Source organism: Macrobrachium nipponense, chromosome 39 (genome assembly GCF_015104395.2).
Source record: "Macrobrachium nipponense isolate FS-2020 chromosome 39, ASM1510439v2, whole genome shotgun sequence".
In the NCBI taxonomy this organism is placed as follows: Eukaryota; Metazoa; Arthropoda; class Malacostraca; order Decapoda; family Palaemonidae; genus Macrobrachium; species Macrobrachium nipponense.
The window spans coordinates 21,704,398-21,729,835 of record NC_061099.1 but is presented as its reverse complement, the minus strand read 5'-3'; the positions used below and the strand labels follow the sequence as shown (position 1 = coordinate 21,729,835).

The 25,438-nt window shown below is 38.0% G+C and overlaps 1 protein-coding gene across 1 annotated transcript in view; it reads left to right on the top strand.

Moving 5' to 3' along the window:
* LOC135210382 (ubiquitin conjugation factor E4 B-like) overlaps positions 1 to 25,438 on the top strand; it is a 142,114-nt gene that overhangs the window by 66,605 nt on the left and 50,071 nt on the right. Inside the window, 8 exon segments of the mRNA XM_064243289.1 lie at positions 10,945 to 10,989; positions 10,991 to 11,027; positions 17,250 to 17,380; positions 17,827 to 17,925; positions 17,927 to 17,995; positions 18,721 to 18,921; positions 19,293 to 19,481; positions 20,252 to 20,372. Coding sequence (XP_064099359.1) covers positions 10,945 to 10,989; positions 10,991 to 11,027; positions 17,250 to 17,380; positions 17,827 to 17,925; positions 17,927 to 17,995; positions 18,721 to 18,921; positions 19,293 to 19,481; positions 20,252 to 20,372 — 892 coding nt within the window.

The window sequence follows — 25,438 nt, the reverse complement described above, 5'->3', positions numbered from 1 at the left end:
CCTAATAGCGTACAATAAATTTAAACACTTATCAATCGTTCCTTTACAGAACTGTTATAAGTGAAATGGTGTAATGTAGCAGGAGAGAATTAGTCATGATAGGCTTTCAGAGGATGATCTATTGAAATCCTAGTGAAAGCAAGAATAGAATAATTATTAATTAAAAGAAGCAACTTTCATTGTAAACGAGTCCACTACAGATAGAACATCCCTATAGAGGCTGTACTTAAAACAGTTAAAGGGAACAAAGTAAAGTTGCTTTAGCAGCTGAGCCAGAATCAAAATACAGCTGTTTTGTAGTTAGACTGACGAAATAGTATGCTTGTCGTTAAAGCAATTAGCTTACCTGGCACCGAATTATTCTGGCTGATCTGGTCTTTAGTCATATATTTTATCTAGGATTATGTCTTGCATTTATCTTATAGTTAACTGAAGCATCCAGTGGCACCAGGCGTCCAGCGGCACCCGAGCATCCATTAGCGTTCGAGCGTCCATTAGTGCCCGAGCACCCAGCGGCTCCGAGCTCCTAGTAGCGAACAGTGGTGCCCGAGCGTTCAATATTGTAAGCTGCACAGGGACTCAGTCCTGCCTTCTGTATTCTTCAGCAATTCAAGGGAACTGGGAGAAGAGCAGCCATTGGTGCCTCAGCTTTCACAAGCGGCTGAGCGCTTGTTGGCAAAGGAGCGCTTACTGGTTCAAGAGCTCCATTGGCACAAGAGCGCCCACTGGCGCCCGAATGTTCTTTGGCTCCCAAGCATCCATTGGCGCCTGAGCACCTAAGCTTAACCTGAGCATCCTTTGGTACCCGAGCGTCCATAACTGCCTGAGCTTCCACAAGTGTCCAAGCGCCCAAGGGGCGCAGCTGGATCAGTAGGAAGTTTTTCTACAACCATCGACAACAGTTACATCCTCTGTCTTACCAACAGTGTCACAAGTTATGTTTGTCTCTGATCCTTTGATTGCAGCCATTCAAAATAAGTTGGGACAGTATTTTGGATTTTTATGAAGTTTCAGTACCTCCTATTCAACCTTAAGCGAACTTGTTGCCGTTTCATCAGCCGAAGAAGAAGAGGATAAGGAGTCGTCTCCGACATCCTACAAAATCGCTACTTTACTACTTTGTAGCAAATTCTTCAGCTTCTTTTTTGCCAAGGGCTCATGAAGCACACTGCTCCTTCTAGCCAGCCACAAACAGCCTTGTTCCTTGTTTCTTTGGCAGAAGAAGGAGATAAGGAGACTCCTCCTACGACCTACAAGTTGCCTCTTTGCTATTTTCCAGCAAATTTCTCTGACTCCTCTCCAGTAGCTCCAACTTCACCAGTGTCTTCAGGATATGGGAGATAATCAAGTAGATTCATCTAAGTTGCTTACCTAGTTCTTTCTTTTCTTCTTGTAATGCAATGAAGGAAGTTAACCTTTGGCTTTCTGAAAAGAGAGAACAGGGAAAGGTTAAATTTAATTTCCCACCGTCACATCTTTTGACAGACAAATAATGTTTTCGGCATTGGAATTAGACCATCTTATTAAGATTATCTTCCATGTGTTTGTAGTAGTGGGCTTCCTTGATTTGGACTTGGAACTTTGGGCTGCAAAATTAAGGAAGGTTTGGCGCTGGATGAAGATTTTTTATGGATTTTAACATGTAACTTCCTACCTGGATAAAGGTATCAGACAGTTCCCTGGAATTGTCTTCTCACTCTCCCTGTACATTGAGCATTCTAAAGAAGAGAGAAACTCTGGTGTTCTTTCACCACCAAGGAGGGTTCTTTCACCACCAAGGGTAGACACAGGGGTCCACCCTTCTGTACTACCCTCTGTATAGTAAACACCTTTTTCCAGAGGATATAGTGATTCAAATATCTTCTGACCTTCAGATGAAGTCAACCACCGAACCTTCTCTGTCATCAAACTAAGGGCTCTCGTGTTACCACTCCTAGCTCACACCCTTCTCCTTCCACACGGGCTCAGCCCTTTCATGGCAGGGGAAGCTCTGGGTCATTCCTAGATCGGGGGAAGAGTACGTCTCAACCCTCGAACCCTTAGGAATCCTCCTCCAAAATCCTGCTAAGAAGTGAAGGGCATTTCTCCGTACACCTGCAGGAGCAAGGTTCCACCAGTGTGATGAACTGGAAGCAAGAGGAGCAGAACCTTGGATTGTAAAGTGTTCAGAAAAAAGGCTACGACGTTCCTTTCAAGAGCGTTCCACCCTTATTCAGCTCTCTGATGGCTTTAGCCTACTTGGAAAATTCAAACATTAATTGCTCTGTCAAGAGAACTTTTGTCACTTGCAGAAGGTCATAGAGTTAGTAGTAGTCCACTAACTCCCTGAGTTTTACAACTGACTATTAGTAAGTCCCCAAGGCCTAAGTGGGCTTTAGACCTGTGTTAGATGTAAGCACTGAATGTTTTTGTCCAAAAGAAAAAATTCAAAATGGAAACGAAAGCAGACGGTTTTGTTATCATTCGTCAAGGGGATTGGATGGTGTCCAACGATATGGATGATGCATATTTTCCATATCTCAATTCACCAAGATTCAAAGAAGTTTCTTTGTTTCATCTTCAGAGAGAGATTACCAATTCAGAGCTCTGTGCTTCAGGCTTTCATATCTTAGCCCCATTGCGAATGGCTGCAACTAGTCGGGCTAATAGTTCTATTCAGACGCGGCCAATCCAGGTTGGGGAGATCTCCTGGGAGACAACGGAGTATTGGGGAAGAATTGACCGCTATCTACCGGGTGTTGTTGGAGTTTGCGGACCTGGTTTGCAACAGTGTAGTAACTGTCCGCCCTCTCTTACATCAAGAAATGGGGGAACGCATTTTTCTCTGCTAAGTGGCTAGAGCCCTTCTGTTGTGGACAGATAGGAGCTTCACCAGAATTCTAACAAAGTTCATACAGGTGAAGTTCAACGTCCTGGCAGATGAATTAAGCTGCAAGAAGCAAAATTTTCCGACAGAGATGTTTTTTAGCAGAACTAGCTCCTTCTGATGGAACTCTGGACGACAACTATAGTCGAGTGCAAATCCCATTCTATCAGAGCTGGAAGTGCTTCATGGTAGGGAAAGAGTGGAACTCTGCCTGGCTAGATGGTCTGGTAATTCCTAGAACCAAGCCAGACCAGATTTAATCCAAGATGTTACAGCAAGTACATATGTGTCTCGTCCTTGGATTAGGACACTTTGCCATTTACTAATGGTCTTTAGCTTCAGAGACTCAGATTTAAGAGGAGCATTTGCCTCCTTTTAGCCAAAGCATAATGACATTAAGTACAACCTCTACCTCATTAGCTTTCAAGAGATACAGTGGACCACCCCCCGTATTCGCGTCCTCCAGATTCGCGGACTCACACATTCGCGGATTTCTCTGGGGAATGTTTCCCAGCATTATTCACGGAAAATTCGCGGTATTTTTCTGTAATAAATATCCACAAATTCCTGGTTTTTTATGAATTTCATCATAAAATGCACAGTTTGTGATAAAACTATTAAAAAAACCAAGTATGAACATTTTCAGTTGGTTTTTCTTGAGTTTTAACTAACAAGATAGGGTGTTTTTAGCATTTTTACAGGGGTTCCAAATATTTGCGGGTTCTAACTATTCACGGCGGGTCTGGTACGCATCCCCCCGCAAATACGGGGGGACCACTGTATATAATCTTGTACGTCCATTTGGCATTCGACTATTGTAAGAGAATTTTTTTAATTGTTAGAGTTTAGGCAGTACCCTTGAAAATTTTAATTAACTGGCATGTGTATCGAGAAAGAAAGCATAGGGATTCCCTCCTATTGTCTGAACCTTCACCTTGTAGTGAAAGATAGAAGTTTAGGGAGTCAAGAGGGTACTATTGTACTTGGAGCACCGGACACTTACCGTATGTACTCGCGTATCATGGCGAATTTTGGAGTTAATTTTAAGGGGGGTCGCATCTTACATGAGATATAAAATTTCGAGTATGTAATAATCATATGTTAGTATCATATGATAAAATTAAAACATAATAGATATGCATCTTTTCCATGGATATTTTAAAAAGTTTTGGTTTTACTTCACTGCATCCAATAATATATGTATTTTCATATGACTATTTGTTTGTATTATAAAATACAAACATAGAAATCAATGTTATGTTTTGGAAATCAGCTAAGGGTAATTGCGAAGTAAGTTTGTTTTGCTGTGTTGAACTCTAATCAGAGCAACTGTCTTGCCTCTAGTTAGCGCAAATGAATCTCAAGATACTCTATTTATATGAGACAAGGTTATTTTACATTATACAAGGGTTTTCAAGTGGAAATATCACTTGAAAACGTATCGTTTGTGACGAAATTTAGTTTATTTTTTTCATTAGTAGATGGCGCTCTGGAGGGCGTGTTTATTGAGTAAACAAAAAATCAACATTCAGTTGCGATATTTTTCACTTTTTCTCATCAGAATACTAGAGCTTTACGTATTTATATTTCATTGGAGTGAAACAGTAAAAATGTGTTCATTTTCATGCCCAATAGTTTTTGATTAAAACACGTTTTTTCTCAAATTTTGTTCACGGACGAGTTTGATAGTACTATGCGTATATATATACGTTATATGTACCATGATATTATCTTCATCGTATAGGCGAGGCTAATTTGTTAAATATTCAATTTCTCTTTGTACTGAATCATCATAAGCCATGGTGCATTAAATCTAGAGATTTAGCTGAAATTAATAATTAGTATGCCATATATGTATAAAGTATGCTGTGTAGGCTACCCTATATGTAAAAATGTTACTGATTACCCTAGTGTAGGCTATGCTAGCATAATATTCTTACGGTAAATTAACCCTTAAACGCCGAAGCGGTAAATAAAAAAATGACTCCTGAATGCCGGAGGGGGTTGAGAGTGAGCGCGTAAGCGGAAAAAATATTTTTTTCAAAAAATCACAGCGCGCTTAGTTTTCAAGATTAAGAGTCATTTTTGGCTCCTTTTTTTGTCATTGCTTGAAGTTTAGTATGCAACCATCAGAATGAAAAAAATTATCATTACATATATAAATAATGCGATATATGATAGCGCAAAAACGAAATTTCATATATAATTGTATTCAAATCGCGCTGTGCGCCAAACGGTTAGAGGTAACAAGTTACTTTTTTTTTCGTTGTAATGTGCAATAAATTGCGATCATTTTGATATATAACACATTGTAAAACGATAAAAGCAACACAGAAAATATTATCACAAAATGATGCATGAATTCGTAGCGCGCGGATGTAAAAAAATAATTTTTTAAAAAATTCACCATAAATCGAATATTGTTATAGAGACTTGCAATTTGTTTCAAAATGAAAGGAAAATGATTGAATATTACGATACTGTAAGAGTTTTAGCTTACAAATGCAGTTTTCGACCATTTCAAACGAGTTAAAGTTGACCGAATGTCGAATTTTGTTTAAAATTTTTTTTTATATGCAAATATAAAAAAAAATGAGAAATGCTACAAACCTTCAATAATTTTTGTTATATTGTGCATGTTTTTGCGCACATTTTCATATATAAAAACTCTAAAAAAAAGCGTAATATGAAAAGGCTCAAATATTAGGAGAATGTGACCTAGCCGTTTCCGAGATTTTCGGCCGAGAATCGGCGCGCAGACGGAATAAAAATATTTTTTTCAAATATTCACCATAAATCGAGATATTGTTCTAGAGCTTGCAATATGTTTTAAATTGAAGATAAATGATTGAATATTACTAGACTGTAAGATTTTTATGTTATAAAAGATAAATGATTGAATATTACTAGACTGTAAGATTTTTATGTTATAAATGCTGTTTTTTGACCTTTTCGGTTGAGTCAAAGTTAACCGATCGTAGTTTTTTTCGTACTTATCGTACTTATATGCAAATATTTCAAAAATGAGAAATGCTACAACCTTCCAATATTTTTTTTATATTGTGCATGTTTTGCGCACATTTCCATATATAAACCTTTAAAAAAAGCGTAATATGAAAGACTCGAATAATAGGAGAATGTGACCTACGCGTTCGGAGATTTCGGCCGAGAATCGTCGCGCGGAAGGGGAAAAAAAAATATTTTTTTCAAAAATTCACCATAAATCGAGATATTGTTCTAGAGACTTGCAATATGTTTTAAAATGAAGATAAATGATTGAATATTACTAGACTGTAAGATTTTATGTTATAAATGCGTTTTTTGACCTTTTCGGTTGAGTCAAAGTTGACCGATCGTAGTTTTTTCGTACTTATCGTACTTTATATGCAAATATTTCAAAAATGATAAATGCTACAACCTTCCAATAATATTTTTGTTATATTGTGCATGTTTGTGCACACATTTCCATATATAAACCTTTAAAAAAGCGTAATATGAAAAGGCTCAAATATTAGGAGAATGAGACCTACGCGTTTCAGAGATTTTGTTTTCGGCCCGAAAAAAAATATTTTTTTCAAAAATTCACCATAAATCGAGATATTGTTCTAGAGGACTTGCAATTTGTTTTTAAAGTGAAGGTAAATGAATTGAATATAATAGACTGTAAGTAATTTGCTTACCCCAAAAAAAAAAAAAATTTTAATATTCATATATATTATATATATATATACTATATATATATATATAATATATATATATATATATATATATATATATATATATGTATATATATATAATTTTTTTTATGTAAAATATATATATTACATTCTTCGATTCTGGTACTAATACATAAATAAAAGGAATGCAGGTGACACTTCTCTTTTCGCATACAATGAAATGTCTTATTATTATTTTATCATGCACACATTCAGATAAATAAAAAAATTGTAATAAATATAAAACTAAATATAAAATAATGCAGAATACTCACTCGTAATCCTGACTCTTCGTTCTATTCTTGTTTCTCCCTCCTCCATTGAAGAGTCTTGCATTTTTTTCCACTCGGCATGACGAGGTACAGGTGGAGGAGGGAGACGCGCGCCCTTACTGCTGATGGACCCAGCGGCCCCGTGCGCCCTCCGCTGTCGGTTAGGGGGCGCGCTCCAATACATGACCTTAGTGTGGTACTTTCGGTCACACTCCCTATCCTGCAAAGAGAACTTTGCAGAGACGACAGAAGAACCGGGTGTCTCTCCTTCTGCCATTCATATGGCACACCCGGCACCGTTTCTGCCTTCGCCCTTCTAAGGCCTCCAGTATGTGTTCCCCTGGCTGAGCAGCCGATACGCAGGGTCCACTACCCAACGAGAAGCGGTGATGGCGGGGCCGGCAGCAAGAGGGGCGGCGGCAGCAGGGGCGTCGTCAGCAGGGGCGGCGGCAGCAGGGGCGGCGGCGGCAGCAGGGGCGGCGGCAGCAGGGGCGTCGTCAGCAGGGGCGTCGTCAGCAGGGGCGGCAGCAGCAGGGCGTCGTCAGCAGGGGCGGCGGCAGGTCGAGCGAAGTTGGACCTCCTATCTGCCCTTTCCTTTAGGGCAGATCTGCAGCTCGGGGCAGGGGGGTCAGTTATGGAAGGCCACTCATCGGGATCGAAGTTGATGAGGGCATTCCCGGCTACCTCTAGGAACTGTATGTGGGTCAACCTTGGAAGATTGTCACCGCGGTACCACAGTACAGTATGTAGGCATTTTGGAGGGCCAACTGAAGGATGTATTTGAGGAGCTTCTGTGTCCACCTGGTTCTCCTGGCAAAGGGATAGTACTGGATGAGCTGATCAAAGAGATCAACTCCTCCATGTGCCTGTTGTAGTGCCCAATGACAGTAGGCCGCTCGGTACGAAAACTCCTCAAACACAACTCGGCCCTGTCGACGTGTCTTCTTCCGCTGTACGATCTCTTCTTGGATGGGTTCATGACTCCTCGTAATCATGGGGACGAGTCGGACACCCTTCCAACAGATGACAAAGACAGCGCCCTTCCGCCGCCACTCTGTCTCTCCTCTTGCCAGGTGTTGCGGATGACTAGCGAACCTCTTGAGGACATTCGGGGCCCCACGCACCAACCGAAGGGTACCACTGACGTGAACACCTGCTTCATACAGTTCCTGGGCCAGGGATACCGAGTTATAATAATTATCCATAAACAGGTGATATCCCTGTTACGGAAACGTCCACAAGGTTGAATACAGTGTCACGCAGCGTGGAGAAGACCCCGGTATACACTGAAAAGTCCGCAACGTATCCAGTGTTGGCCTCGGTAATGAGAAAGAATTTCACACCATATTTCTTTCGGCTTCTTGGGGTTATTACACTTTTTATACTAAAAGACGTCCTTTGTAAGGCATCCATCCCTCATCCAAAGACAGGTTCTTTCCAGGGAATCACGAGATTACTACACCGCTCACGGATATAATCCAACACTGCACGCACTAAAATGAGGCGATCACTGTATTCGGGGTATGGCCCTTCGGTTGAAGGCGTTGAAGTACCTGTCCAACGCCAGGAAAATTATCACGGGACATAACGCCAGGCACATTCGGCATACATAAAAAATAATTTCTCTCCAATATTGCCTGACGTCGACAGCAGGTGTCATACCAAAATAAATGTGGAGCCCCAAAAAATGCGCCATGTCAATGAGGTTGCAACCCCGCCAGTAATACGACAAGGTGTCCTCAGCTCATACCGGCAGTACCGAGCGTAGTCCACCGTCTCGTGTACCAGGTATCCGGCAATTCCCGCGTCAGGAAAAGCTGGATGAACCCCAAAACAGTCAGGGGTACTGGTACGGTCATCCAGGGGTTGCCGTGAAGGGGTGCATGTTAGGAGGGGTGGGTGGGGTCCTCCGTCCACCCCTCGTCACTCTCCGACGACCGACCTTCACCTTGGCTGGCGCGACGAGCCGACCTTCTACGTGCCCGTGCGCGCGCACGCGCACGGGTGTGGGCACGATGCACACTACCCACACAGTTGGACCCATCACCTCACTTAGCCCTCACTTTCTGTATCGTCCTCTGCGATAAAACTTGAGCCCGTATTCCCCACCCTCCCCCCTCCTCCTCAGATTCCCCTCGTAAGCACTGAACCCACTGAATTCGAGCTCATTTTCGGGATGTGAGCCCTCGAACGGACATTGGGGACAAATATTCATCCTCACTTTCATCGGGACTGATGTCCTCATCACTCGATGACCATACCGCCATCAAAATGAGGACTTGCGACATGTTCCCGATCAAAGCTCCGAAAGATACTCGTCTAGTCCCTTGGTTGGAGGCCTCCCAAATGCCTACGAATGCCCCTAAGGACGCCCACATGCTTCCTAGGGGTAACCAAAGCATACGATGTGTTCCTGAAACACTTTCAGCCACACGTGCCGCACAGACGGCCTGCCCTTGAGGCGCGGGGTCATGCTGGTGCTTGGCCCCTCGCCAGCATCCAGGTCCAAAATTCGCCTTACACGATCCCTTCCGACGGTAAAAACGCGCCTTTCACGGTCACACGTCGTTGAGACATACTCACGAATGTCCTGTAGCAATACAAATGCTCAAAGTCTCGCACAAGTCCAGAAAAACACGCTTTTCACGAAAGATCGCTCTCGGATGGATGCGCTACTGATGCTGGCTGGAGCGAGAAGAAGGGATATCGCGCATGCGCACCTGGGTCACGCTCAAAACAAAACAAGGCCTTGATCGTGAACTCCAGCATCCCCCAAGGCGCGTGATTCAAAAGTTTTAGGCTGGTATGCCTATAAGTATTTTTCCGCGAATTTTAAAAAAAACTTTCGTATGTCGACGTAAAATACGTCCAGTCGGCACCCGACAGACAATTTATCTCGACGTAAAATACGTCCACTCGGCGTTTAAGGGTTAACATGGGCTGACTTACGTCCAAATCGATTTGACTGGTTGTTCATAACTAATTGCGGTAGTAAGTCGACTACTACCTGTAATGTAATAATACATCAGTCTTATTCTCATTAACATCATTTGTAACGTAACTATGGTAATTTTTGACTATCGTACGATGGTTGAAATGCAAGCAAAAAGGCCGTTTTTATTGGATTGGTTGTTCACAGCAAATCAGCTGTTCTGGCTGTATGCATTTTCCAAACAAATAGTATATCATTACCACCGATACTTTTTGCATTCTCTTTTACTTTTTTAAACTTAACTAGAAGATGGGATATATTAAGAGATGGAGGAAAAGGGGTTAGCCTGACTAAAAAATTGAATAAATAAAGAGGAGGAAAAGAGGTTAGCCAATTGTTAAATTTTAGTCTCGTAAATTTAATTCGCAAGATAGTGAGATACATGATAAAGTAATTTTTGAGGGTGAAAATTTGGGGGATGCATGATATGCGAGTATAGTATACGGTATATTGGATGGGTTGTGGTTTTTACCTCAGTGTAGGTGACATAATAATCTGGTTGTTTTTGTTATGGTACTGTGTCCAGGGCAAGGGCAATTATAGTCCTTGTGAACAATTGGAATCATCCTTGTTACAAGGCTCCACCTTAAGTAGAGGCGACTCTCGGCTTTTCTGCCGCGCCACTACAGGTTAAGTTGAGCACCAACCAGAGGCAGCTTCATTACATGACTTAATGTTTTAAGAGTAGAGTATGTTCATTTATCCCAACTTCTGTCAATGTGGGATTCAGCTATGTAATTACTGGGTAAGTTGTACAATTAAAAATTATGTTTTTATAATAAAACAAGGTTTTAATTATGCTTACCTAGTAATTTCACGATCAGAGCCCTCCCTCCTCCCCGCTGATGGACATAAGTATTAACAGAATGAGCTAATGGACTGTGCCGTTCCTAACCATCTCGCTAGGGGGGCGAGACTGGTGCCACCTACACACTTATCGGTGTTGCTACCGCAAAATTTGAATCTATACTGTTGTGAATAACAGTAACAGAAACTATAGCTATGTAATTACTGGGTAAGTTGCATAATTAAAACCTTATTTTATTATAAAAACATTATTTTATTTAAATTGATGGTAACAAATTATTCCTTTTACAGAGAAGCAATTCTCCTCCCTTGTCAACAGTTCTTTTGGATGTCCGGGCGACAGTGTGTAGCGCATGCTGCATTGCTTTTATCAGGTTTGTAGTTAAAATAACTTTCTGTATTTCTGTTTGATTGTTGAATATTTTTTTAATGATTGTTGCATATTTTTTTAAAAGTATATTGTCAGGTTACTCTTTCAATCTTTAAAAGGCTCTGCACTTCAATAATTTTTGAAAGTTGTTATTCATAAACCCATAATCATATAAGAGTCCTCATCATGGTCCATGATCTCTCCATTCTTGTGTATTCTTATGTATGGTTTACATAGGAATGCAATACAACCCACTGGTAGGGAGCAACCATCTCCTCATTATTTGCTTGTAGGAGTTAGGAATATTCAAGTCATTTTATGATTGAGAAGCACTTCTCTACTGAGATTTTTACCTTGCCTGCTTTTTAACCTTCGGTTTTCATGATTGACCTCATGATCTTTGGCTTTGCAAGTCGAGTATAAGGATCATGCCTGCTACTCTGCTGGTTGCTCTTATGGTGCCTAATCTTGTGGTTGTGCCTGCTGCACTGACAGATGCTGCTTCTGCTGGATCTTTTGCAGCATGTCATACTGATATTTTCAACCTCCTTAGCTCTTCCCATGTCATGATTGCACACCATGGGCTTTCAGCACTCCTGGTACTGGCAGTTTCTGCTTTGCTCCCCTTACTCGCTGGATTTCCTCTTACGCCACTTCCTTTGGTGATGCCTATGACTTTGAGTTTTGTGTACTTTTTGTATGATGCTTAGCAATTTTCTCCTGCTTTGCCAGATGTCTGCTATAGCCACTGCTTACTGCTACTGTTCCTCTCCCTGCTCCATTGTCCATTGCTCTGTTTACAGTTTCCACAGCATAGGCACCAGTTTTACCCACTTCTTCTCTTGCTAATGTTATTTCTGCTGCTAAAGACCCTCCTTCTGTCGTGCCTCTTCCATTTGAGGGTTTCTCTGAATTTTAGACATCTTGGACTGTCTTTTTCTTGGAACTCCTTTTGGTGTAATGGTCCAAGCTGCATGACTGTCATATGGACCCTTTGTCCATTCATATCAGGTATCTGTTTGGTGTCTAGGTCTTCTTATTGTCGGTGGGATTAGTACTGACGTCACAATTCTGACTTGTCTTTATGGGCAGTGGGTTTGTCTCTGCTGCCACATGTGCTGAAAGGGAAAATGGTTACAAGCATCCTGCTTCATGAGAAGGCTCATGCCATGTTTTGTGAATGCCTTGGATAGCTCCTTTTCTTTGTCACACTCTTCCTCCAGTGATGTTACTTCATCATCCAGAATAGTCACTACCAGTTGTGAGTATCCACAACTGATGTGGATGGTTAGTTGATTTGTGTGGCTTTCTGTGGTATGTCAAAGTAAAACTGTGTACTTTACACTGGGTGTTTAGCTATTACAAATACCTAATTAGAATACTTCTGATACATAGCTCCTTATGTGTTCTGCTCCAAGTGCCACATTAAATATATTTGGTCTTTGTAAATATATTTGGTCTTTGTAAAATCTGAGACACTCAAAAGTGATTGGAGGGTTAAGTGTGAACATAAGTTTTTAATTTGTTTTAGAATTTAAAACATATATATTTATTCATATTCATCTATCACATGAAGTGTCTTAACTGGTGTTTCTCCCTCTCTCATTGCATCACAGGGTTTCTGTGTGAAACAAGTGGATAGTTACTACTTATTGAGGTCATAGAATGTGAATAACTTCTTGTTTTTTGGGGACATTCAGACTATAGTTTTTTTTGTGTTGATGGTTCTTTATAAATATCAATAGCTTTCAAACCATGTGCTAGTTCATCCTTAGTCAAGTGATCATTGCGACTAAAAATTAATTGAAAGTAAACTTCTGAGGAGGAGAAGTGTCAGTGGTAGTACAATTCCACAACGAAGAACGCAATTAAGGCAGTGCTCAACAACCCAATTAGGTAATTTGTTGTTAATGTTTGTATCTCTGTTTGCTATTCTGCTGGAACATCTTGTGGGATGCAATGTTACATGGTGGTCCCCTTGTGGCACAGCTGATAGGTTCCTAGATTGCTAGATGTAAGGTCCCTTGAGTTGTATCCTGTCTGAAGGAGGAGAGCAGAATAGGAGGCAGCAACAGGCAGAGGACAAAAATGCCTTATCTTAAAATGGAAATTTGTAACAAAGTTTGTAAGAGTATATAAACTGACTAATGGATCTTCACCAACGATTTACTTGTTACTGTAAAAAGCTTCTCGTAAGTTTATGGAGTGGCCTTCCACCGCCTTCTGGTGCAGACATTGTTATTTTTATTTTAGGAATTTGTTAGCTTCAATCCCAATTCAGTGTATGGTTACTGTTGAAGGGAGGGAGATTGCTATTTTTAGGAATTAAAAGATAGCTTCATCCTAATTTGGTGCATGGTTATTGTTGAAGGCATGGGAGACAGTGGCATTGTTTTGTGCATGTAATGCATACGTGCATTGGTGTTTCCCTAATCGGGTCAGTAGTCCTCTTCCACTTTCCCCAAAATATTTTCCCTTACAATTCTCGGGGTATCGCAAAACAACAAAACTCAGGAAGTTACATACAATTTTATTCATTCTATGCCAATAATATTAAGAACAATGTAGTAATGAACTTTGCCCTAAGTGCATTTAAAATATGCAACCCAGAGTTTGTCTGGGGAGAAATTCATCACATACGATCAACTTTCAGAGGACTAAGATACCCCAATTATTTTATTGACAAAGTCATTTCACGAGCTAAGAAAGCATCCTGTTAACAATTCTGAGTAAAAAACCTACCTGATATTTACCCCTGTCATTTAACCCCATTCTCGACAAATTAGTAACTGTGTTAATAATAGCCAAAAAGATACCAAGATAGTTTTTAAATAACCTAACATGATTAACCATAAGATAGTTTTTAAATAACCTAACATGATTAACCATAAACTAATTCTAAACAACAAAAATGACAAGAATTCTATAATTCTGGGAGTTCACGAAATCGTGTCAAGATTGTATGGGAAAATATTTTTGAGGAAAGTGAAATAGGACCACTGACCCCATTAAGGGAACACAAACGCGCCTATGCATTACAGCTCAAAACAATTCCATAGTCTCCCATGCCTTCAACAAAAACCATAGACCAAATTGGGATGAAGATTACATATTTTAAAAAATAACTATGTCCACACAAGAATGGTGGAAGGTGCTGCCATAAACTTACAAGAAACTTGATATGGTAACAAGTCTCGTTGGTGAAGACCTATTAGTCAATTTTTTTTATTCTTACAAACTTTGTTACAAATCTTAACTTTAAGACAAGCGCTGTTTTTTCCTCTGTCTGTTGCTCGCCTCCTCTTTTGTTCTCCCTCAGACAGAACAACACAATGGACCTTATGTTCAGCAACCTTGCAGCCATGTCACAAGGGAAACACCACGTACATCATCACAGCACACAAGACATTCCAGCAGAATAGCAAACAGAAATACGAACATTAACAACGGAATTGCCTAGTTGGGCTATTGAGCACTTCCTTCATTTGCTTTCTCTGTAGTGGAATTGTACTACTATGGACACTTGTCTTGCTCAGAAGTTTACTTCAACAAATTTTAAAGTCACAATGTTCACTTAGGATGAACCTAGCACAAGGTTTGAAAGCTGTTGATATTCATAAAGAATCATCAACTCTCACACAGCTATATTATTTATCATAATTTTCAACACGTAAAACTGTGCCCAATAAGGCTTTTATGCATCTTTGGGCAGATTTAATTGGTTTATTGACAAGCCAACATTTTAATAAATTTTTTCATAACCCACATTTTGTTCTGGTGAATTGATTAACCCTCTTACGCTGACTTGACATATTTTACGTCGACATTTTTTGTCTCCCGTGTGCCCACTGGACGTATTTTACATCGACTTACAAAAGTTTTTTTTTGTTTTTTTTTAAATTCGCGGAAAAATACTTATAGGTCTACCAGCCTAAAACTTTTGAATCACGCGCTTGGGGGAGCTGGGGAGTTCACGGATCAATGTGTTGTTTTTGTTTACAATCGTTACGCAGTTACGCAAGCACGAATTTCTTTCTTGCCGCACTAAAAAGTATCTGACACATCTCGGAAATTATTTCGTCACTTTGACATAATTTTTGTACCATTGTAAACATTAGCCGTTACATGAAGTATTATATATGAAAATGTGCGCATTTTTATGTAGAATACAACAATAAAATATGCATGATTGTAGCTTTTAGCAGTTTTGAGATATTTTCATATAAATAACGATAATTGCCAAAATTTCAACCTTTGGTCAACTTTGACTCTACCAAAATCGGTTGAAAAACGCAATTGTAAGCGAAAAAACACTTATAGTTTTATTAATATTCAATCATTTAACTAAATTTTGACAACTAATTGAAAAGGTGTCTAGCACAATATTTCGAGTTTATGGTGAATTTATGAAAAACTTTTTCCTTACGTCCGCGCGGTAACTCCTTCCGAAAAAAATCATACATGCGATTGTGGTAATGTTTGCACCATTTTAAAATTAGCCGTTATATAAAGTTTATATGTGGAAATGTGCGCAATTTCATGCACAATACAACTAAAAACAACCCAAAAGGTTGTAGCTTTTATCAGTTTTGAGATATTTTCATATAAATAACGATAATTGCCAAAATTTTAACCTTCGGTCAACTTTGGACTCTACTGAAATGGTTGAAATACGCAATTGTAAGCTAAAACGCTATTATATCTAGTATATTCAAGCATTTACCTTCATTTTGCAACAAATTGGAAGTCTCTAGCACAATATTTCGATTTATGGTGAATTTATGAAAAAAATAACATTTTCTTTACGTCCGGCGCGGTAACTCTTCCGAAAAAATCATACGTGCGATTTTGGTAATGTTTGCACCATTTTAAATTAGCCGTTACATAAAGTTTTATATATGAAAAGTGTGCAATTTCATGTAGAATACAACTAAAAATAATTGAAGGTTGTAGCTTTTCTCATTTTTGTTTAAATATTTGCATATAAATCACGATAAATAGAAAAGAAACCCCAACGGTTCGGGTTAACTTTGACTCGACCGAATGGTCGAAAAATGCAATTGTAAGCTAAAACCTCTTACAGTCTAGTAATATTCAGTCATTTATCTTCATCTTGAAACAAATTTGAAGTCTCTAGCAAAATATTTAGATTTATGGTGAATTTAAAATAAAATCTTTCCTTCCCTCCGCGCGCGGATTCTCCGCCACAAATCTCGAAATGCGTACGTCCATTCTCGGAATATTGCTCCGTTTCATATTAGGCATTTCATAGAGTTTTATATATGAAAATGTGCGCAATTTCATGTAGAATAAAATGAAAAATATTTGAAGGTTGTAGCTTTTCTTATTTCTGAAATAATTGATCATAAAAAATATATATAAAAAAATTCGACATTCGGTCAACTTTAATTCATCAGATATGGTTGAAAACTGCAATTAAGCTAATACTCTTACAGCCATAGTATAATATTCAATCATTTGTCTTCATTTGAAAGAAATTGGAAGTCTCTAGGACAATATTTAGATTATGGTGAATTTTTGAAAAAAATATTTGTTTACGTCCGCTCGTTACGAATTCATGCATTATTTTGTTATAATATTTTCTCTGTGTTGCTTTTATCGTTTACAATGTGTTATATACCAAAATTATCGCAATTTAGTGTACATTACAATGAAAAAAAAGTAACTTGGTACCTTTAACCGTTTTGCGCACAGCGCGATTTGAATACAATTATATATGAAATTTCGTTTTTGCGCTATCATATATGCATTATATATATGATGATGATAATTTTTTCTTTTCTGATGGTTGCATACTAAACTTCAGCCAATGACAAAAAAGGAGCCAAAATGAACTCTTAATCTTGAAAACTAAGCGCGCTGTGAGTTTTTGAAAAAATATTTTTTCCGCTTCTGCGCTCACTCTGAAAACACCTCCGGCACACGGGAGACATTTTTTTTTTTTTTTTTGCTGCTTCGGCATAAGAGGGTTTAATGTACAGATATTGCTGAAAGTAATTAGGATAGTCTTTCTTTTATTGAATATAATTGCAGATTTCTTCCCATTTTAAAGACTTTAATTTTAAAAGAAAACTAATTAGATTCCTAATGATAAAAAATCTGTAGTTCTGCGCCTGATGCAGTGTATAGTGTTTACTTTTCATATGTAGTTTTGATCTCTGTTGTTTTTTGTGTTAGTTATTAATTTATTCTTGATCCATTTCAGGATGCCTTACAAATTCTTTAGCTCCTCTTCCATCCTTGTTGCTTCACCCATTGCTGACTGATAGTCTGCCTAGGGGATTCCTCTGTGATATCATTCAACATACCTATGAAAATGGGGACTTATTCAATAAAGTAAGTTGCAGGGAGACTAGAACAAAAAGTCAGTTAGATGGACACAGCATTTTTTCATCCAGCTCTGATAGTAATGTCATTAAAATCTTCAAAACCTTATTTGCTTGTAAAATGAGTTGGTTCTAATTTGTTTTCGTATGTTAATGAATTTTCTTATTTTTTATTTACTTTTATATAAAATTTTTTTCCTACTGCATTATTATATCTTCAGTACCATTCATTGATATATTTCTACATATTTTTGTTAACCTAAGTTCACCACTTGTCTTAAATTTGCCTGTTGCTAGGAAATGTAAATCAGGTGTAATCTGGGTAAACTATTACATGGTAATAATAATAATGAAATTAATGATAATTATATCATTGTAAGTAATAGTACTTTAATTTATATCTATAATAGATATGTTGAAATGTGGTGTCCTTTATTATTGAGTACTTTTTTTCAGGTGTTTGGACCTTTACTTTTGGGGCTGAGCACAACAATGAGGAGTTGCAGTGTAACTTCGTCCTTGTACATAAAAGTTCTAGAGTCTTTAGGACTTGTTTATTGATATGAGGCTAAATAATGCTACCAACTCCAACCACCGACCTATATGTAGCCTATTGACCTCAATGGTTAGTTTTACTTTTGCATTTCTGTAGATGTTTTGTTTAGCTGGTGTAAAATATGAATGTGGTTATATGTTGACTATGGCAGAGCATTTCTTTAGATGTTTAGAGAATGAATGAATTTTTATCCATTAGTATTTTGTGTAGATTGATTTGACAGGCATTTGTCGAAGATACTTTTAGTTTCCTTAGGTATTTGATGATCTGCTCGTTTTTCATGTCAATTCAAACACATTTCTGTGCCTGTGTGATTTTTACAATATGTTCATTTTTTCTGCAATGTAAGCAAAAACACATTTAAATGCAATAAATTTCTTGCATTTATAGGTATATAATAGTATTAAAAATGGTTTTCAGTGTCTCAAATTTCCTCCTATTTAGAGGAATTTTATTTGCATAAATCATAATTACTGATTTGGGATGCATATATTAATTATGTAGGTGGGGTGAATCAATTTTATATATACTTTAAAACATTTTTTGTCCAATTAAAATACAGTATAGAATTAGAGGAAAAACAATATTTACAGAAGTAAATGATTATAAAATCATTTATATGTATTTTGTTAGGAGCTGTAAACAGTTTGCATCATTTTTTTGTTTTGTTTATGCAGCTTATGGTCACATGACATGAAAAGGAAGATATAGTACAATAGAGTATAACAAAATTAATTACATCTGGGCAAAACAGTTAATTCTGTAGTGACATTGATTTTATTTTTATTTTTCAGAGTAACTGGTGTTCAAGTACTGAACATCCAGCAGCTGGTCGTGAGATGTTGTTCACTACTCTCTTTGGGCCATTCTTAGGTTTATCATTGTTTGCTGAAGATGATCCCAAAGTAGTGGAGAAATTCATCAAGAACGTTAGTAACAGAACTATTCCGGATGGGTTACAGGATTTGCCAAAGAATTGGACCATGCTTCGCACTGTACGTACAAGGGTTTAATTCCTTTTGTGCTGTGAGGGTGTTGATGGCTAAAAAGGTTTTACGCTTTTAGAAGTAACCACTTCATTCCTGTTGTAAAGCTGTATTTTACACACTACTTAGTTATTGCTCCAAATTTCTTTTCTTAGTCTTAAAATGTTCTCATATGAATAGAACTGTTGCAACAAAAACAGATTCAATTGGCCTAGGAAATTTGAGATCTGCTGAATTAGTGAAGGAACTGGATTACTAGCAGTTGGATTAGTGGAGGTCCGCTAGTAGTTTATTGCAAATATGTATTCATGTGCTGTATTGGTGTTTACCACGTAAATCCATTTTCTAAAGTTTTAATAAATCTCTTTGCTGTTTTCCAGACCATCCTGCACAAATTGTTTCGTAGCATGTTACTGAATCCCTCATCACGTGAACCAGTCCTGTCCTTCCTTGCGAAGTTGATTCGGTGCAATGAACGCCGGGCACAGATCCATGTTGAAGAAAGACTTGTGGCCGGAGATGGCCCTATGATCAATTTGCTTTCAGTTTTACAACAACTTTGTTTTAAGGTAGTTGTTTGATTTCATAGTTTACCTGCATCTCTCTATGTTAGATTTCATATTTTACCTGCATCTCTCTATTCTTTGGTGACTGTCTTATCATATTTAATGTTTAATTTTAAAAATAAGATAGTAAGTTTTTTTTATCATTATCATAAATTTTACAGGCTTATTTTCATTTTCTTTGGTGTAATGTATACTCTGCAGCCATCAGTCACATGTTTTGTTTTGTGGTAGATGGATAAGATAACAAAGATTGTAAATTCTGCTTTGTGCAGTATGTGCATAATATTTCTTATATTCATTAATTCATAAATTTGTCATCTAAGTTTCTTAATTTCCTCTTTGAAGGACTTAGTCATAGGTAGTTCAGGGAACAAACACAATAAAAGCAAAATGTTGGGTAAGCTGAGATTGATACAATTTTTACCTGCTCATGATAGCTTTGTTTTGTGAGTTTTTAAAATCCACATCATTATTGTTATGATTATTAGTATTTTGAAAACTTAAGCCACATCTATTCTGTATCATAAGTAGTATACCCTACCTCTCAGACCCAGTTCTAGAAATTACTAGGCAAATGTAGAAAATTTTTTTAAAGTTGTTGCAGTTTAACCAGTCAATCGCATTAGCAAATCTCATTTTTCTCTGTATGACACACAATCCATGTGGAAGAATAATCACTATCTACTGATGGGTCAGAGGGCTTTTGAAATGAAAAAAAATAATTATATAAAAAAAAAAATCTTGATTTTAAATTGAGTTGACTTTCTTTACAGGTGAAATTGGACAAAGTGGATCCTTATTATTTAATACATCCAGAATCACTCGTAGATGTGAGTAAAGATTCCCGGCTCTCTATGACTCAAGAAGAGGTCGACGAGTGGGTGCGAAAACAGCGTAAGTTGTCGTTTTGATATGGTTGCGCTTATGGGCTCTTGTGTTTCCAATATTTTGCCTTAATGCTATCAACTCTCATTTTATGCTTTCTTGTACATGCTCAGGCAAATTCATTTCTGTTTTAATCTTTTTGTTATAACAAAAGAAAAGTTAAATGGGTTTATGTAGTGGTAAATTTAGTAGCCTATTAATTTCAAAACTGATTCTGTCACATTCTCATTACTATGTAGTTCCATACAGACTAGGATTAGGGTGGAGGCACAGGTTTATTCCTTATTACGTAATGGGGTTTCACCACCAGTGCAGAATCATTTTTTTCTATAGAATTTTTGCACTGGTAAAAGGTTAAAATGTCTTTTTAGCCAGAGAAATGTTTCCGTATCATTTTACAACAGTCCAGTGTTGTGGGTATCTTGATTAAAATACTACTCTTTAGACTCTAATACATATCTTTACCAATGCCTTTGTAATTACTTTGTGCATGTATCAACAAAATATTTTTTTCCCACATTTTTTTTTTATTTTGTTATAAACCATCTTAATTTTATTGCATGATGTGGGTTTTTGCCCAATGAATAAGTGGTACAGTAGTACCACAGGTAGTGGGTCTGTCAGTTGTCACTCATGGGTGGGGAGGGAGTTGGGTATAAAACGGCTTGTTTTTGGATCCGGTAGAGGGTAGTGTATTTTTACTTATAACACTCCTTGTTACCATGTGATGCTTTGGCCTACTTTTGACAAGTAACCATTACAACTTATTGTACTGTATATCAGGGAGTGCATTGAAAAAGAAAATTACTTTATATTTTCCAATATTAGAATATAGAATTTTTTTCTCTTCTTGAAAAATGCATGATCTTTCTAGTTGATATAGTAGCATTTATACTGTTCACAAATATTTTATTTGCTTTGTAAGTATTTTTTCTTTATCTATTCATGTAGTAACTATTATTACCATTGCTATTATTGTAAAGTAGGTTAAAATGATATTCTCACTTTATTACTTGCAAGTTCAATAATAAAATCCTATCATATTTGAAGGAACAAAGTGAGTAAAGATAATACTTTGGTATTTAAATTACATAAAAAACAATTATTGTGATTATGTAAAAAAAACTTACCTCTGAGTATTGAAGTTTTATATAAAAACCTAGTAACTAATTCTAATAACTTTAAGTAAACTTATGACCTAGGGGTTATTTGATATCAGTCAGACTAATTACAATAGGATTTTTTTTTTTTTTTTTTTTTTTTTTTTTTTTTTGTAATTATCTGTATATGTGCCATACCAAAACCACCCCCACCTGTTGCAAGAAATAATAAGTAATGAATATAGATTATCGTGACTCTCTCTCTCTCTCTCTCTCTCTCTCTCTCTCTCTCTCTCTCTCTCTCTCTCTCTCTCTCTCTCTCTCTCTCTCTCTCTCTCTCTCTGTGATACAAACTAACAAGAACAGAGAAAACAATACGTAAGTCGCTTTAACCCCTTTGCCACCGGCCTATTGCATTGCTGCTAATGCTTGCATACCGCATGAGATCCCCTGTCAACCGCGAGTATCAGTCATTACTTGCTCCCACTAAATTTTGTTATAAATATTTTTCCTTTACTATATTCTTATGTGAAAACATTGTGTATATATCAATGAATACTTTTACCACATTGGCAAAAAATATAAAAATATATAGTAAGGATATTGGAAAAAATAGGAATATTTTGGAAAAGTAATTGCAGAATTAGAAACAGTTATAAAGTAGTAGAAATAAAGTAGCAGAAAAAGTAGTAAAGTAATAGTAAAATAGTAGTATTAGTAATAGCAGTACTAGTTTTCTTACTGGAACAGTTAGTCCTAGGTTTCATACAGAAACAGTGTATACATCAATGAATGTGTACAGCATTGGTAATGACAATAAAATAATAATAATGATGATAATAATAATAATGATATGGTAATAATAGTAGTAATGATGATAATAAAAGCAACAGCATCTCATGGACCAATACATATACACATACAGGGCATTATCATCAGCAAGCTATAAAAAAAAAACATATCTCATTACAAGTAGCAGGCCTCCATAGAAGTCCATTCACCTTACAGCTTTTCCTGTTGAATGAAAATACTCCTCTCCCCGAGCATTCATCCATTCACACAATTTGTCAATTACATCACCACAAAAAAGAATCGGGGGCCTGGGTCTGGGCACACGTCACAAGATGGATCAGTTATGAACCGCCAACCTTCATCGACAATAGGTTCAGTGTCTTCCAAACACTCGTTGTCACTGTCATCCTCTAAGAAACTATCACTATAATCATCATCTGACTCTGAAACAGTATCATCTGACTTCTTCCCAGCTTTTTTCCCATTTTTATATGGGGTCGCCGTTTCGGATGAGCCGTTTCCATCTATTTCTATCTTGCACTTCTGCCTCATCAATTCCCTTCTCATGTAAATCTCCTCTCACACAGTCCTTCCATCTCTTCTTGGTCTCCCTCTCTTTCTTCTTCCTTGCACCTCCACTCCATAGTATGTCTCCCAGCGTGGTCCTCATCTCTCCTCAACAGGTGTCCATACCATCTCAGCTCCCTCCTGCACTTTCTTTGATACTTCCACCACCTTAGTTGACCCCCTTATGTAGTCATTTCTGATCCTATCCACTCTTGTTACCCCAGACATCCACCTAAGCATTCTCATTTCTGCCACATCCATCTTCTTCTGCTCTGCTTTTCTCATGCTTATTGCTGTTTCCGTACCATACAGCATTGCTGTTCTTACCACCGTCTTGTGAAATTTTCCTTTTAACCTAAGCGGCACTCTTTTGTCACAAAGAACTCCCAGGCCAGCTCTCCAGTTGTTCCAGCTGCCTGTACCCGATGTTTTACTTCTTCTTCCATACTTCCTCCAGCGTTAACAAAAAGATCCCAAATACTTAAACTTATCAACTCTCCTTATTTGCTCTCCACCAAGCTGAATACTTTCTCTATCATCCCCTCAGTGGTGGTACACATATATTCTGTCTTGGATCTACTTATTCTCATTCCTCTGTCCTCCAGTACTTGTCTCCATCTTTCCAATTTCACTTCCAGATCTTCCCTGCTCTCTGCACACAGAAACAAATATCATCCGCATACAATATGTTCCATGGTACTGTCTCCCTTACTTCCTCTATTATAACACATCCATCCACTTGTTAAAGATAAATGGGCTCAGAGCCGACCCTGGTGTAATCCTACTCTCACCTCAAAACCTTCTGTCTCCCCAACACTGCTCCTCACTCTGGTAAATACATTCCAGTACTCTCTTGTATCAATCGCACATAACTTCTCTGGCACCATCTTCTCCCTCAGGCTCCTCCATACCTCTTGTCTCGGACTCTGTCATAAGCTTTCCTTTTCAGGTCAATACCATATGTAGGTCCCTTTGTCTTCCCCGAATTTCTCCATTATTTGCCTCAGACAAAATATACCATCTGTTGTTCCCCTTCCCTTCATAAATCCCATCTGCTCTTTACCTATTTGTACTTCTTCTCTCAGTCTAGCATCTATCATCCTTTCCAGTATCTTCAAAGTGTGGGACATCAATTTAATGCCCCTATAATTACCACACTCTTGGACATCGCCTTTCCCTTTAAAAATTGGGATCAATATACTCCCACGCTCATCATTTGGTATCTTTTCCTGTTCAAGGATCTTTATCATAAGATCGTACAGTATATCCACTCCTTCATCTCCTAATGCTTTCCATGCCTCCACCGGGATCATGTCTGGTCGGTTGGTTGCCTTCCCATTCTTCATCTTCTTCAGTGCATTTAGTACCTCTTGCCTAGAAACCTCATTACCATGCCAATGTTCACTTGCCCATCCTCTCTTATTAGTCTATTATTTTCTTCATTTAACAACTGTTCGAAATATTCTTTCCATCTCTTCACAATGTCTTCCTCCTTTCTAAGCACTACACCCTCTGATTCTTATTTGTTTGATGTGTGTTATATCTTTGGTGCTCTTATTTCTAGACTTTGATAGCTTCATCATCTTCTTTAATCCTTCCTTTGTTCCCAGCTCATTATACACATCATCATACGACTTTGCTTTAGCTTGGGCTACCACCTTTTTCACCACCTTGTTTTTTCTCTCTGTACCTATTTGTTCTGTCTTCCACTGACTGTGACTCCTTCCCATCTTTTCTTTGCCTCCTTCTTATCTTTTACTACTTTCTCAATGTCTTCATCCCACCACCAACTATCCTTTTCTTCCCATATGATACCAGATGTCTCTCCTAGCAGCTCTCCTTTCCAGCCTTCTTATTACTGCTGCATTTCGTGCCCACCATTCTTGAACATCTTCAATCCCTATATCAATATCCTCCAAAACCCTCCTCTTAAACTCTCTCTTCTTATCCCCTTCCTTCTGTAATTCGTACCATTAATTTTCCTTATCCCTTTAGCTTTGGTTTTTCTTTCCCTTTTCAACTTCAAGTCCATACATAGCAGCCTGTGTTGGGGGGCTACATGGTCGCCTGGAATAACTTTGCAGTTCTTGACCTCCACCAGATTTATCCTTTTATACAAGAAATAGTCTATCTGGGAGAATCTTCCCCCACTCCTATCATCTGACATGATACTGAAAAAACATAAAATAACTGCAATCAAAAGGGAAAAGGTTTAGAATTTAAATCTACATGGTTTATAGACAAATTGTGATCATCCTTCTCAGATAAAAGCCTGAGCACACTGGCAAGTGTTTGCAAGTGTTGGACAGTGCCCCTACTAATATACCATATGACAATTACGTCACGATGTCCATCAGATGCTCATTGGCTAAATGAATTGAATTTGGGCGAGCTTCAGCATCCCCTCTCATACACAATACTATGTCTGAAACGCCTCAAGCTAAAGAAAACAGCTTTGCTTTTCAAGGAGAGATGAAAGACGTATAAGCGTACGTCGCAGTCTTTCATTACTGGACTGTAAAAGACTTACATGTGTACATCCCAGTGGCAAAGGGGTTAATTGGAATCAAAATAGAGGTTTAGACACACCCAATACAAAATAAACACTTACTTTCA